A 16,151-nucleotide genomic window follows, 5' to 3' on the forward strand; every position below is an offset into this window, starting at 1 on the left:
AAAAACAAACAAAACAAACATACCTGGGCTGGTTTTCAGATATCCACTTCCCCAGAGAGACGAGGCGAATGGGTCGCAGTCTGCGGTGCTGTGTCTCCCGGTCTCCAATAATGGCTTGGTGGCCTCTAGAGAAGTCAAGGTTTCTGAAATTAGGAATTAAGAATCTGAGATCTTTTGTTTCTTTTAACAGTGACAAAATCTCAGAAACTGGAGATCAGATACATCACCTGACCTGAGCAATGCGGAGTAAACAGCCTTATACACATACATTTGATTATTATTAAGCAAGTTGATAGTAGATGTACGCAATATCTTTTTTTCTGTTAACCAAAGTATATATAATACATGTCATACATACTCTCACAAGTCAATTGGCAGCTGTCATTATCAGAATCCAAGTCAAATCAGGAAAAAAAAAAAAAAAAGTCCCTAAAACTAGCATTGTTGTTTTCTTTGTATGTTAATTTAAAGGGGCATCAGCACTAAATTAATTAAAATTATTGTACAAACTTTTTTCCATTAAAATTTTCCCATGAAAAGTGGGGAGCAGGAAACTATCAGAGCACCTGCAGGTTTGTCCTTGCAAGCTGCTGCATGAAGACGCCTGAGCCAACCCTGTAGAACTTGAAGGAGCATGTTTCATACTTATTTGTGTAGTAGCACATCGAGACTAAACTGTGGACGCGCTGATGCCTTCATGCTCTTATGTACATTTATCTACTAGAGGGTTTGGCTGAAGGCTACAGAGGAGTCTTCCTCAGATGAAAAACACTTGCCTGAATGCTGGTCGAAGAGCCAGAAACCCTTGCAGTTCAAACTCCTCTGGAAGTGGTAATACTAGGTGAAGAGAATAAAAAAAAAAAAAAAAAGTGTAAAATATATTGTTGATTTTTGATAAGTAAGCAACTTACGTTTATCTAAAATAAAACAACCCTAAATTGAACCCATAAAATATATCTATAATGTTCAAGCTGTGAATATGTGCCCCTCTCTGGCAGCTGGTCTGGTAGTGCACACTAACTGTCTCTCCAATATGGGGATAAAAATGGACTCCTTAGTGCCACAACTTTTGTCCTAAAACAGCCTGAACATATTAGGGCTACGCTAATCAAATAATCTGGGGCAAAAATAGATCAGATTCCACTCACTTCTGCATTGAGAGGTGAGCAGGGCCGGTGGCATCATGCCTATAGTTATCTTCTAGCTCAGTGTTTCTCAACTCCAGTCCTCAAGACCCACCAACAGGTCATGTTTTCAGGATTTCCTTAGTATTGCACAGGTGATGGAATTAATGCTTGAGCAGGTGTTGAAATCACCTGTGCAATGCTAAGGATATCCTGAAAACTTGACCTGTTGGTGGGTCTTGAGGACTGGAGTTGACAAACACTGTAATCTAAGCTCGTGTGTGATTGGCAGGTATTGTGCACCTGTCTTATTCATCAGAAATGGAAAGGTGGACGGATACTTGTAGCTTGTACACGAGCCAGCAGATATCTGTACATGTAATGCCACCAGCCCCGCTCGCCTCACGATGAATACGTGAGCAGTGTCGGCAGATATTTGTACATGTAAGACTGGTTTCACACTAGCGTTTCCTGGAGCTGCGTCGGGCTGCGCACAGTCGCTGCTAAGCTCCGCCCATGGACGCGCCTCCTCCTGTCAGCTCTGCCTATGGGCGCATGACGCTGCATGCGACCTGCGTACCCTATCTTTAGCATTGGGTATGCAGGCCGTGCGCAGGTATGCGTTTGCCGGCACATGCGTCATTTTGACGATGCGCCGACCTGCACCAAACGCACCATGTTGCATTTTGGTGCGCTCGGCGCACCGTCAAAAAGACGCATGCGCCGACAAACGCATACCTGCGCACGGCCTGCGTACCCAATGCTAAAGATAGTGTACGCAGGTCGCATACAGCTTCATGCGCCCATAGGCGGAGCTTAGCGGCGGCTGCGCACAGCCCCAGGAAATGCTAGTGTGATACTAGCCTAACGTCACCAGTCCCGCTCGCCTCACGATGCATACGTGTGCAGTGTCAGCAGATATATGTACATGTAGTGTCACCAGTCCCGCTCGCCTCCTGATGCATACATGCGCAGAGGCCCATTGTCCTTTCAAAACTCTAAAATTGTACAAGCTCCTAGTTACTTACAATTGGCACTGATCAGGTCTTCCTCCAATACATGGAAACTGTTTAACAGAGAAATGAGCCATGGCCAAACACTGTAGACAGAGGAACAAAAGTGACCCCATATTACACAATATTCTAACACTCTGGGTACAAAAGACAAATGCATCAAGTGCCAATACAGAAACAAGTGACACCAGTCCAGGTATTCACATGTTGAGCGTCTGTGCACAAGAACCAAACTACACTCATTAGGCTGAGTAGATCATTGATGACATTTCTTTTTTTGATAAATGAGTTGTGGTGCTACTTACAATTGTCTTTCCTCCACAGCCGTCTCCTGAAATACAGTGGGACGTAGCTTTATCCAGTCTAGAGACACCTTGATAGCAGGAAGTGGATCGGCACAGGACTTCTCATCACAGTGACGGGTCTTTGAAGGACTTCTGCACAGAGTGCCAAGGAACGACACTGGGCAAAGAAAAATGGAAAACAGTCAGGGTATACGATGTAAACGTTAAATTTTATCCTTGTTGCAAAAAGTATTTCTACAAGGCCCCATCACTGTAAAATATTGAAAGGGTTGTCCAGTCCAAATCAATAAGTCTGTAGTCACTGTGTGTGACTGCAGATTTATGAATCCCCCCAGGGCGTGCACTGTGGGGAATGGCCCGTTTCCAATCCAGGAGGATATGTACGCGTTATACATTCTCCCAGCCAGTGGGCACAGCCTCGCTCTCCATACACTTGTATGGAACGAGGCTAGGCCCTCTAGTCAGACACGCTCAGTGAATGTGTATGGAGAGGGAGGCTGCGCCCACTGGCCGGGAGTACCGTATGTATAACTCATACATACCTTCCGGTCCAGAGTTGGAAACCGGCAAATCCCTGCAGTGCACAGGGCGTGCACTCGTGGGATTCATAACTCTGCAGTCACTCTGTGCGACTGCAGACTTACTGATTTGGAGTGGACAACCTCACGTACACACCTAGCACTCTTCTGTGACTCAAAAGTCATACTGCATCTGCTGTCTGAGAAACCATATTTTAATACCTCTCCTCTCATTTCTGATGAAGACTTTGCCTCCTTCTTTAAGCAGACGATCGATACGATCAGACAAAGCTTTGGCCCGCAGCCCCCAATGCCCCTCTTAGCCGCTCAGCCCTGTTCTGCAAAAGCCAGCTTCTCCACCACGAAAGAAGATCAGTTCTCCACCCTTCTGTTAAGATCACACCTCACCCATTTGTGCCCTCAACCCACTCCCGTCCCACCTCATCCCTAACTTAGCCACAGTCTTCATCCCATCTCTAACACACCTCTTCAACCTTTCACTTACAAATGGTGTCTTTCCCTCATCCTTCAAACATGCCTCAATCACACCCATCCTCAAAAAGCCCTCCCTTGACCCATCCTTTGTGTTTAACTATCGTCCGATATCTCTTCTCCCTTACGCCTCAAAACTACTGGAACAGTATCTTGAACTGTCCTCCCACCTCTCCTCCTGTTCCCTCTTTGACCGGTTACAATCTGGCTCCCTATCGCATCACTCAACTGAAACTGTCCTAACGACTTACTAACCACCAAGAGCAAGCGACACTACTCTGTCCTCCTTCTCCTGGACCTGTCCTCTGCCTTCGACACTGTGGACCATTCCCTCCTGCTACAGATTCTCTCATCTCTTGGCATCACAGGCTTGGCCCTATCCTGGATCTCATCATACCTAACATTTAGTGTCTCCCTCTCACACACCACCTCCTCACCTCGTCCCCTGTCTGTCGGTGTTCCTCAAGGTTCAGTCCTAGGACCCCTACTATTCTCCATCTACACCGTCGGCCTGGGACAGCTCATAGAATCTCACGGTTTGCAGTATCACCTCTACGCCGATGACACGCGGATCTACCTATCTGGACCCGACCTCTCCTCCTTACTGACCAAAATCCTACAATGTTTGCCTGCTATCTCAGCCTTCTTCGCTGCTCGCTTTCTCAAGCTGAACATGGACACAACAGAACTCATCATCTTTCCCCCCCCATCTCACTCTACCCCTCCACCAGACCTATCCATCAATGTCAATGGCTGCTCTTTCCCCAGTCCCGCACGCTCTGTGCCTTGGGGTGATCCTCGACTCTGCGCTCTCTTTCAAACCACATATCCAAGCCCTCGCCTCCTCCTGCTGCCTCAAACTCAAAAATATTTCCCGGATCTGCTCATTCCTCAACCATGAAACCACAAAAACACTAGTGCATGCGCTTATCTCCCGTCTCGACTACTACAACCTCCTACTCTCTGGCCTCCCCTCTAGCACTCTGGCACCACTCCAGTCCATCCTTCACTCTGCTGCCCGACTAATCCACCCGTCTCCCCGCTACTCTCCAGCCTCCCCCCTATGCCAGGCCCTTCACTGGCTTTCTATTGCCCAGAGGCTCCAATTCAAAACCCTAACCATGACATACAAAGCCATCCACAACCTGTCTCCTCCATACATCTGTGACATGGTCTCCAGGTACCTACCCGCATGCAACCTTCGATCATCTCAAGATCTCCTTCTCTACTCCCCCTCATCTCTTCTTCCCACAACCGCATACAAGACTTCTCCCGTGCTTCCCCCATACTCTGGAACTCTCTGCCGCAACACATCAGACTCTCACCATCAACGGAAACATTGAAGAAGAACCTGAAGACCCACCTGTTCCGACAAGCCTACGGCCTGCAATGATCCTCGGTCTACTGAACCACCGCCCGACCTGCTCTACCCTCTCCTACTGTATCCTCACCCATCCCTGTAGACTGTGAGCCCTCGCGGGCAGGGTCCCCTCTCCTTATGTACTTGTGTGTCCCATGTCATACACATGTTTATTATACTTGTCTATATTTCCCCTTTTCACATGTAAAGCGCCATGGAATAAATGGCGCTATATAAATGCATAATAATAATAATAAGTGGTGTGATTATTTTTACCCTCCAACGCCATTGTGAAAAATATCAAAACCAGATCGGGCATGATGCCATAGTTAATAGACATGTCTGGATCCCCAAGTCAATGAGGGGAAGTGTTGAAGTCACTTGTGAACTTCCAGTGGCCGGTCCACCTTCTGACTGCAAACTATATAAAAAAAAAAAAAAGGGAAAAAAAAAGCCTTACTGAAGAGCGAGAGCAGCTGGGACCAGCACAGGTCCTCGTCATGGCTGAAGCTCTGCTGCTCGGCCTCCGCACCGAAATTCCGCAGGTGGTGCAGCTGGAACAGATTGATGACTGTGATATGAACCAACTGCTGGGAATTGAAGGATTTCTGAAATACCATATTCTATATGCGAAAGACAAAAAAAAACCAAAAAAAAAACCAAAACACATGAATACCGTATGTAGGAAAAAAAGCTGTGCAGGGTTAGAAAATAAAGATCCATTTACATCAGAAGATTATCATGAATGAACTTTATTTAGAATGTAGGAGGATCATGAGACCACCTGCCAATCACCCAACAAATTGCTCGTTTTTGGGTAAAATGATATTTTGTGCTGCACAAAAACTTATTTTTCTCGACAGCGCGTCATCCAGTGTAAACAAGAACTGTGCTGCCGAGACAAATCACAGCCTATATGCACTGAACGATCTTTTACAGATCATTACGCACCGTCTGTAAACAGGACATTAAACAGCAGCTGGTCAGTAGGCATGTAGCAGGTAGGTGGTCGTTTTGTGACACCGGTCGGTTCGTTTGAATGGACCCCAAGAGAAGCAGACCTGTTTTGAAAAGTGTGAATGATACCAGTGAGGAATCTGCAGCGTGTGAACATGGCCTACTATAGTGAACAGAGGATACTTACCCAGAAAGACACAAGTTAGCGTTTATTCTGGTATATAATTATATTGCAGCTTTTTGTGTAAAACCTGCTGTATGATTTACTATGCAAGAATTTGGTAACTACATACACTGCGGATTTCTGCAAAGGGCACAGAACTCTCATACAAGAATTGGGGCTCTTTTTGCATATAATCAGTCTGCGTGCACTACAGACTACACAAAGACCCATTTTAGCCAGCATGCCAGTGCAGGTCGGTGATATTCCAAGCGAAGAAAAACAGAACAGTGCAAGCAGCCATCATTAGCCTTTTCCGCTGCATTACAGAAGTGACCCAGAGAGACTGAACGAGACTATTCGCTTAGAAAAAAAAAAAAAAAAAAAAAGGATTAACTACATTAAAAAAAGATAATGGGGGCTTTGGTTAAATATCCCAGGTGTGGTGTCCAAAGACCTTCTGAGAGAAGGGATGTTTAGGCTAATGGGGCTTTTGGACCACTCTTGATGAAAACAAATTAACTTTTTTGTGCCTTATAGATGTCTTTTTTTTTTCTTTGGTCACACACTTTGGAGGGAAGCCATGGTTTTGCACGGCTTTTACTATTCTAGTAGGGATTAGTGATAAGCGAGTATACTCGTGGCTCTGGTTTTTCCGCGCATGCTCGGGTGTCCTCCCGAGTATTTTGGCGTGCTCGGAGATTTAGTTTTCGTCGTCTCATCTGCATGATTTGCGACTGCTAGACAGCTTGAATACATGTGTGGAATGCCTGTTTGTTAGGGAATTCGCACATGTATTCATCCTGTCTACAAGTCGCAAATCATGGAGCTGAGGCAACAAAAACTAAATCTCCGTGCATGCTAACTCGGAGGACACCCGAGCAACGAGTATACTCGCTCACCACTAGTAGGGATCAATACAATTTGCTCACTCCCTCATTGTACTGCTTGTATATTTTAACCCCTTAGTGACAGAGCCAATTTGGTATTATCTGACCACTGTCACTTTATGAGGTTATAAGCTCTAGAACGTTTCAACATATCCCACTGATTCAGAATTTTTTTTTCGTGACATATTATACTTCACGTTAGTGGTAACATTTCGATATAACTTGCGTTTAAGAAAAAAAAACAAAAAAAAAAACGGAGATTTGCCAAAAATTTGGAAAATTTAGCAATTTTCAAACTTTAAATTTTTGTACCCTTAAATCAGAGAGTGGTGTCACACAAAATAGTTAATAAATAACATTTCCCACATGACACCTTTACATCAGTACAATTTTGGAAACAATTTTTTTTTGTTAGGACGTTATAAGGGTTCAAATTTGACCAGCGATTTCTCATTTTTCCACCAAAATTTACAAAACCATCTTTTTTAGGGACCACCTCACATTTGAAGTGAGTTTGGGGGATCAATATAACAGAAAATAGCCAAAAGTGACACCACTTTAAAAACGGCACCCCTCAAAGTACTCAAAACCACATTCAAGAAATTTATTAACCCTTCAGGTGCTTCACGAGAATGAAAGCAATGTGGAAGGAAAAAAAATGAACATTTTACTTTTTTCACAAAAAATTTACTTTGGAACCAATTTTTTTTTTATTTTCACAAGGGTATCGGGAGAAAATGGACCACAAAATTTGTTCTGCAACTTCTCCCGAATACGCCAATACCCCGTATGTGGAGGAAAGCCACTGTTTGGGCGCATAGCAGGGCTCAGAAGTCAGGGAGCACTGTTTGACTTTTTGAACGCAAAATTGGCTGGAATCAATGGTGGCGCGATGTCGCGTTTGGAGACCCCCTGATGTACCTAAACAGTGGAACCCCCCAATTCTAACTCCAACCCCAACATGCCCCTAACCCCAACCCTAACTTTAGCCCACCCCTAACCCTAATGGAAATACATTTTATTTTATATTATTTTTACCCAACTAAGGGGGTGACAAAAAAAAAAAAAAAAAGTAAATCAAACCCCCTTTTATTTTGATCACTGTGATAGACCCCATCACAGTGGTCAAAATGAACAAATAGGAAAAAATTTCCTGTTGCTGCCGTCCGATGTCGGTGGGCGCACCGCGCATGAGCCCGCCATTTTCTTCCCGGAAGAAGACGTCGGCGGCAGGGGGGGACGTCACGGGGGGGATGCAGGGGACAACGGAGGTACCGGGGGGGGGGTATTCGGGGGACCCCATTTCTCTCTCCTCTGATGTGCGATCATATCAGAGGAGAGAGACATTAAATGGAGAATCGGACCTTTTTTTGGCAGTCACCGTTATTCCGTGAATAACGGCGATCGTAACACCGGGGTTGGTAAAAAAAACGACCCGAATCATGTTCTCTGGGGTCTCAGCTACCCCCCTGTGGCCGAGACCCCGGAGAAATTCTGACTCTGGAGGCACTATAGACTTATTTCTCATCGCCGTTAAAAAGCAGCGCTGAGGCATAAGTACCCTTAACTGCCGCCATGAAAAGGTGTATCGGCAATCGTTAAGGGGTTAAGTACTTGTGTTACCTGAAGAAAAAAAAAGGAGATTTTTGTGTACTCACCGTAAAATCTCTCTTAGCCTTTAATTGGGGGACACAGAACCTTGGGTGTTATGCTGCTGTCCACTAGGAGGCGACACTATGCATAATCTGAAAAAGATTAACTTTGGCTCCTCCTCTGCAGTATACACCCCTGGACGGCGTCAGCCTTCTCCAGTTTTGTGCCAAAGCATAAGGAGGAATGTAACCAAATACCATAACCATGCCTGTAAGAAGGCTACTATGTACGAGCTCAAAGAACAATATGAGAACTCAACAGGAAACAACGGCCCGTAAGGGCAACAGGGTGGGAGCTGTGTCCCCCAATTAAAGGCTAAGAGAAAGAGATTTTACGGTGAGTACACAAAAACCTCCTTTACTCTGTCGCCTAATTGGGGGACACAGAACCTTGGGACGTCCCAAAGCAGTCCCTGGGTGGGAAGCAGTGGACGAATATTGTGCTGACAGTCCCCTAGACTTGGGGTACTGCCGCCTGCAGAACCAGTCTACCCAGGCTCGCGTCCGCTGAGGACTGGGTATGAACACTGTAGTGTTTCGTAAACGTGTGTAGGCTAGTCCAAGTGGCCGCCTTGCACACTTGTTGTGCCGAAGCCTGATGCCGAATGGCCCAGGAGGCCCCTACTGCCCGTGTAGAGTGTGCCGTGATACCGGCCGGAATGAGGGGAACTGTTAAGTCGGTAGGCCTCATGTATGGTGGACCTGATCCACCTGGCAAGGGTAGCCTTGGAAGCCGGCAACCCCTCACGACTACCTTCCGGAAGAATGAAGAGGGAATCAGATTTCCGGAAAGGTGCAGTCCTGGACACGTAAATCCGCAATGCTGTGACGAGGTCAAGCGTATGCAGAGCCTTCTCCACTATGAACCGGAACCGGGCAAAGGGAAGGCAGTGAAATCTCTTCATTAAGGTGAAAGTTGGACACAACCTTCGGAAGGAAGGATGGTACCGTGCGGAGAACCACCTTGTCCTGGTGAAAGGCTAGGAAAGGCCGTCTGCAGGAAAGTGCTGACAATTCCGACACTCTGCGTAACGAGGTGATCGCCACTAGAAAAACCACTTTCTGAGACAGAATGGAGGGTGGAGCTTGCAATGCTGTCAGGACCAGATTGAGGTCCCACGTATCCAGCGGACGTTTGTAGGGAGGAACCAATCGGGAAACTCCCTGGATGAAAGTCCTTACTTGCGGTTTAATAGCAATGCGCTTTTGAAAAAGGACTGAAAGCGCCAACACCTGACTCTTAAGCGAACTTAAGGATAGCTTGGCATCTAGGCCTGATTAAAGAAAACCTAGTACCTTCGGGAGGGAATAAGGGAGTGGGACTTGTCCATGAAAAGAAAGCTCTCCAGGTACGATAATAGAGCTTGGCGGAGGCAGGCTTCCTTGCCCTGATCATAGTTGCAATGACTGCCGGTGAAAAGGTTTCAAGGGCCATGCCGTCAAATTGAGAGCCCCTGAATTCTGGTGGAAGAACGGACCTTGAGACAGAAGGTCGTGACGACGCCAGGGGGCGTCTGCCGTAAGTTGCACGATGTCAGCGTACCAAGTACGTCTGGGCCAGTCTGGCGCGATGAGGATGGTCGGAACTCCCTCTTGCTTGATCTTCCGCACGACCCTGGCGATTAGGGGGAGGGGTGGAAAAATGTACAGGAGTCGGAACTGGGACCAGTCCTGGACCAGGGCATCCGCTCCGAGCGACCGCGGGTCGTGTGTCCTGGCCATGAAATTGGGGACCTTGGTATTGAGATGGGATGCCATTAGGTCCACATCCGGGGTTCCCCAGCGTTGACAGATCTGGTAAAAAATCTCAGGATGGAGAGACCACTTCCCCGAGTCCATTCCTTGCCTGCTGAGGAAGTCTGCTTCCCAGTTTTCTACACCCGGAATGTGTACCGCAGAAAGTACCGACCTTGTGTCTTCCGCCCAGCGGAGGATATGAGCCACTTCTCTCATCGCCTGGGCGCTGCGGGTCCCGCCTTGGTGGTTCACGTATGCCACAGCCGTGGCATTGTCCGACTGTATCCGTATGTGCGAGGCTGCAAGCAAGTGATGAAATGCTCTCAGTGCCAAGAGAATGGCCCTGATTTCCAGAACATTGATAGGCAATGTCACTTCCCTGGGTGACCACTTGCCCTGTGCCCTGTGATGTAGGTGCACCGCCCCCCAGCCTGTCAGGCTTGCATCGGTAGTCAGGATCTTCCATTGTCCTGAGAGGAATGGCTTCCCTCGTGTAAGCGAGTTTGGTTTGAGCCACCAATGCAGGGACCTCCTGGTTGATGACGTCAACCTGAACTCCCTGTCGAGGGAGAGAGGGTTCCTGTCCCAAGATCTGAGTATGGCTAGTTGAAGGACCCTGAGGTGAAACTGGGCAAATGGCACTGCCTCTATTGCTGCTGCCATCCTGCCGAGGATTCTCATGGCAAACCGGAGAGATCGAGGAGGACTGCGAAGGAGTGTGCGAACTCCCAGACGGATGGCCAGTGTCTTGTCCTTGGGAAGGAGCACCAGGCCCCTGGCGGTGTTGAATACCATTCCCAGGAATGTTAGAGTCTGAGTTGGGATGGTCGACGATTTCTGTAGGTTGACTAGCCATCCCAGGCGACTCAGAGTGTCTAGAGTGATTGAGACACTGACCTCGCAGTCTTTGAAAGTGGGAGACTTGACGAGGAGGTCGTCCAGGTACGGGACGACTAGGATGCCTCTTGAGTGCAGGACGTCCATGGTGGCCGCCATGACTTTGGTGAACGTTCTTGGAGCCGTGGCGAGTCCGAACGGAAGGGCGACAAACTGGTAGTGGTTTTGGTGGACCGTGAACCTGAGAAACCTCTGGTGGGCGGGAGCAATTGGTATGTGGAGATACGCATCCTGTATGTCTATGGAGGCGAGGTATTCTCCCTGCTCCATGGATGCAATGATGGACCGGAGGGACTCCATGCGGAAATGACGGACCCGTACGTAATTGTTGAGCTGTTTTAGGTCCAGTATGGGTCGGACGCCGCCTCCTTTCTTGGGGACTACGAACAAATTTGAGTAGAATCCTCGGAATCTCTCGTTCGCGGGAACCGGCACCACAACTCCTGATTGAAGGAGAGAGGAAACCGCTTGGTGGAAAACACGAGCCTTTTCTGGTGGTGTTGGAGGAACAGAAAGGAAGAACCGGTTCGGTTGGAACGGAAGTGAACTCTATCTTGTATCCGGAAGACACTATTTCCCTGACCCACCTGTCTTCTGTAATAGGCAGCCAAACTTGCTGAAAGAGTAAAAGTCGGCCGCCTACTGGTGGGGTGTCTTCCGTAGGTCTCGAGTCATGATGAAGTGAAGTTCTGAGGTTTTCCTCCCTTGGGTTTCGCTTGGCCTGCTTTCCACTGCCAAGCCCTGTCCGGTCGCTGCTGCGTCCGTGGGTTGTCTCTGCGTGGAGAACGGTTGCGGTTTTGCACTGGGCGCGAAACGGACCAGCCTGAGGAATTCCGAAAGGATCGGAATCACGTCTGGTTTCTTCGTTTAAACGTGCGTTTCGGTTTTAGTTGAGGGAGAGAGGTACTCTTAGCTCCAGTGGCATTGGCTATCATGGTGTCCAACTTTTTGCCGAAAAGTCTTCCAGTAATACACGGAAGTCGCGTGAGGGACTTCTTTGAGGCCGCATCCGCTTTCCATTCTCGCAGCCAGAGGATGCGTCGGATCGTGATGGCGTTAGATGCTATTCCCGCTACACCTCTGGCGGAATCCAGGGCTGCATGAATCATGTAGTCTGCTACCACTGCCATCTGGACCACTTGGTCCGAGAGTTCAGGATTAGAAGCCTGAAGACCCTCCTGTAGTTTTTTGGCCCAAGCCAGGATGGCCTTGGCTGCCCAAACTGAAGCAAATGCAGGGCCCAGAGAGGCGCCTGCCGCTTCGAAAATAGAACGAGCCATGCGTTCTACTTGCCGGTCTGCTGCGTCCCTGAGGGTTGAGCTATCCGGCAGAGAGAGTAAAGTCTGCGCTGCTAGCCTAGAAACCGGAGGGTCCACTTCAGGTGGATCTGTCCATTGTTTGGTGTCTTTCTGTGGGAAGGGGTACTTCGCTTCCAAATATTTGCGATTAGCGAATTTTTTGTCAGGCTGCGCAAACTGTTTGGTAAGTATTTTCTCAAACTCATCGTGATTAGGGAAGACCATAGGTGGTTTTTAAACACTTTCGAAGCAAATCCTATGTTCTGGGACTTCCGGGGGCGACTCTAGAATTTTTAGCACCCGATGAATGGCAGAAATTATGTCCTCAACTAGCGCTCTATTGCTAGGGGGAGAAGGTACCACGGACCTGACCGTTTCATTATCTGAGTCGGAGTCACAGATGCCCTCCGAATCCTGTGCCTCGCTAAGATGATCCCTGGAGGGCGACCTGGGGCGGGGGTCTTCTGTGGTGGGGGATCCCTGTGGTAAATTGCACTGTCTGTCTGTGGCAGGGGACTGCCCAGGAGACCTGGAATGACGCTGTCTCTCCCTAGAGGGGGACGACCTTGTGCTATAGTGCGACTTAGGTGATCGAGACCTGTGGGTCCGCTTACGTCTTTGAGAGTCGGAAGCAGCATGTTCCTGAGACAAGCTGTCCGTTTAATGTGTACCGTCCATAGCCGGGGCCCCGACTCTGCAGAGCTTGCAGTAATGTAGCAGTTAGGTTGTCTATGGACTGTGACATAGACCGAGACATCTGAGTTGCCCATTCCGGCGTGGCCTGTGACACTGAAGCGTCAGTAGGGACTCCCTGGGGTTCTGACCCAGAGTTCTGGATGCAGTCCCGGCAGTGCGGATACGTGCTGCCACTAGGGAGCGTGGCTTTGCAGGTTGTACAGAATGCATAGAAACATTCCTGCCTGGTTCTCTTCCTTGAGCCCGGCATAGTGCACAGAGGCTGGCTATAAGGGATCGTACAGGGGTGGCTACGCAGAGGGAACCCACAGAAAGCCTTATAGGAAGTATAGATTCACAGCTGAGTAATGAGAACCCAGCTGTGAGCTTACCCCACCGGTGTGCCCCTAGGTCCAGCGCCGACAGATCCAAGTTCTGTGCCCCCCGGAGACCGCTGTGATGCTCCTCTCCTGGATCTCATCCAGAAAAAATGGCCACCGGGGCTCTGAGGAGAGGGAGGAGGGGGCGGAGAGCTGAAAAGGGCGCGCTGGGCTGTGTAAAAACGCGCCCTTTCTGCTTCAATCCGCCCCTTCTATGACACACCAGCGTGTCATTTTGGTCATCCGGGGGGCAGGGAAAAGGCGGCGGCTTCAGCTAGGCCGAAGCCGCGGCCTAAATTAGAAGCCTGATGCCCAGGAGGGCTCCAGAGCGGCGCGGTAGTCCGGGGGGGGGGGGGGGCGGATTTGTACCAGACCCCCCCCAGAATGGTCGACTGGATAGCGGTGGGGGTAGCAGGGGTAGCGGTTTTTGTATGGGGTGCCCCTGAAGCGCTATGGAGCCGCTGCTGTTGCAGAGACAGGGATGCAGAAAAACCCTGTCTCTGCTGTGCCATCCAGTCCGCACCCTCCCCCGGCCCCAACAGGATCCCTCAGCCAGCCTGGGGTCCCTGGAAGCTGCGAAATGCTGCCTGATCTCCGACCCTACCTGAGGCGTCTCAACCTAATACCCCCTGCGGGGGATTAGGGAGGGTGCATCTGTCACCGTCAGGGGGTCTTCATCCTCACCTCAACCTAAACCCAGACCCCTTAAAGGGGTTGGGGAAGGAGGGGGGTCTCGACCTCGAACCAGGACCCGAGCGACTGGGGAGGGAGCGACATGGGGAAAAACCACCTCGACCTCAACCAGGTACCCCTAATAGGGGACCGAGGAGGGAGCCATGCCGGGAGTCTCGCTGGAGACCCACTTTTCTTCATCTGTATTTCCGTGAAAAAAAAGGAAAAAAAACAGAAGAAAGAAGGTGTGCCTCCTTGCGACACTAAGCAAAAACTGGAGAAGGCTGACGCTGTCCAGGGGTGTATACTGCAGAGGAGGAGCCAAAGTTAATCTTTTTCAGATTATGCATAGTGTCGCCTCCTAGTGAACAGCAGCATAACACCCATGGTTCTGTGTCCCCCAATTAGGCGACAGAGTAAAGGATCATAAAATTGTAGCAGCTCCATAATCCGGATGAGCTCATATTGCTGCACAATTTGCAGACATGACCGTACCTTTAATACGTCCATCTAAACCAGCACTTACAACGCCTCTTATCTTTTCTTCAAGAGCGCATTGCTACCCTACCTCCTGCTTGCCTAGGGGCGCTGTGTTCCTGATGATTGAAAGTTCAGACTAGTGGAACAGTTGTGTTATTAATCCAAATTGTGCACTATTCGATGCGCCTTACAGAAGCAGCTTTTCTTTTTTTTTTTTAATCAGATCTTTTTTATTAAACATTCAGGAATCAATACAGAAAGAATATGACATCTTATATAGCTAGTAAAAATTACATTGAGAGCAGATATTATTTAAAGGGTAAAACTCTTCCTGTGTAAGAATAAATAAAAAGAAGAAATCTCAAAACACAGATATTTGCATAAAATTGAGCCTATAAACAACATGGCTCCACAAATAAACAAAAATCAAAATTATACATCAGTGCCTCATTTCAGCGGGAAAACCATCCCCACAGAAGCAGCTTTTCCTCTGCAGCACTGGAGGAGCGAAGGGGCATTGAGGCAGGTCAGGTCTAAAACAAAGCTTGAAAGTGCACGCTTCTTGCCTGGGAAATCGGCCACAGCTGATAAAACTGCAGAGGTGGTCGGTAACCTAGGCAACAAGCAGTAAACTATAGAATTAAAAATCCCTACGGTCAGAAAAGATTTTTAATGACCAAAAAAATCCAAAGTTGCTTGTTTTTACAAGAACTTTACAGTTTTACCCATTTAACATTGAGACAACCCCTTGTAATCTGACTGCAAGGTTACTCTTCATAGTCCTTACAATACCCACCTTGAACTGCTCCTCCAATTGCTCTCGCAAATGGCTCAGTCGGTCCAAATTTTTTGCTAAATAAACATGTCCGTGGAACTTGATGAAAGCTTTGATAAAATCTGATACGCTCCATCGTTTTTTCACCTCCTCGCGACTTAAAAAGAAATAAAAGGAAGCAAAATTAAGATGAACGTAAAAGAACAGGGGGGGGGGGGGGGATGGAAGCAAATGAACGGCGTGGGGGGCGGTTTTTGGAAAATAAAACAAAACCATGTTATGGAGTTACCCTGTACCTCTCCAGTGCTTTAGAAAGAGCCTTCTGCAAGTTTGTGGAGGCGGCTGGGAAGGGAAATTTAACAGCGATGCTGCGGCAGTAGTAAAAAATAGTGGTCAAATGATCCCCCTTGGAAGAGGCAAGGATAGCCAGCTGATTATATGGCTGACCTAGGAGAGAAAAGAAGAATTATTACTAGAAGGTCTTCTCAGGAATTAGTTTTTAAATGGGATAATCCATAGCATATGACAGATACCAGAAAGATCCATCTCCCACCTGTGGACTTGCCATCTCCCTGTTCACAGACTCCCACATTCTCCATTTACTTCAATGGAGAAGTAGCCGAGCTTGTCACAGCTCTTACCATGACTCCCATAGATTTTAGCTAAAAATATCACCATGCAGTGTATATGAAATGCGTCAACTGGTAACTGACGGGCAGGCAACACCAGACTCCAAATCTACTCTCAAACCCACACCCATCAGGTC

General features: G+C 48.2%; 1 protein-coding gene across 6 annotated transcripts in view; it reads right to left on the minus strand.

Moving 5' to 3' along the window:
* SMG7 (SMG7 nonsense mediated mRNA decay factor) overlaps positions 1-16,151 on the minus strand; it is a 63,631-nt gene that overhangs the window by 26,800 nt on the left and 20,680 nt on the right. For 5 of the 6 annotated variants that reach the window (XM_073571326.1, XM_073571324.1, XM_073571323.1 and 2 more), the window contains exons 7-13: positions 15,682-15,832; positions 15,407-15,542; positions 5,273-5,435; positions 2,443-2,599; positions 2,153-2,223; positions 777-837; positions 24-143 (exon numbers count right to left, since the gene is read on the minus strand). In XM_073571326.1, coding sequence (XP_073427427.1) covers positions 24-143; positions 777-837; positions 2,153-2,223; positions 2,443-2,599; positions 5,273-5,435; positions 15,407-15,542; positions 15,682-15,832 — 859 coding nt within the window. The remainder of the gene's footprint in view (positions 1-23; positions 144-776; positions 838-2,152; positions 2,224-2,442; positions 2,600-5,272; positions 5,436-15,406; positions 15,543-15,681; positions 15,833-16,151) is intronic. The other variant, XM_073571325.1, reaches the window with a different exon arrangement.

Source organism: Dendrobates tinctorius, unplaced genomic scaffold, assembly GCF_039654945.1.
Source record: "Dendrobates tinctorius isolate UK_male_01 unplaced genomic scaffold, ASM3965494v1 ptg000029l, whole genome shotgun sequence".
Classification (NCBI taxonomy): domain Eukaryota; kingdom Metazoa; phylum Chordata; class Amphibia; order Anura; family Dendrobatidae; genus Dendrobates; species Dendrobates tinctorius.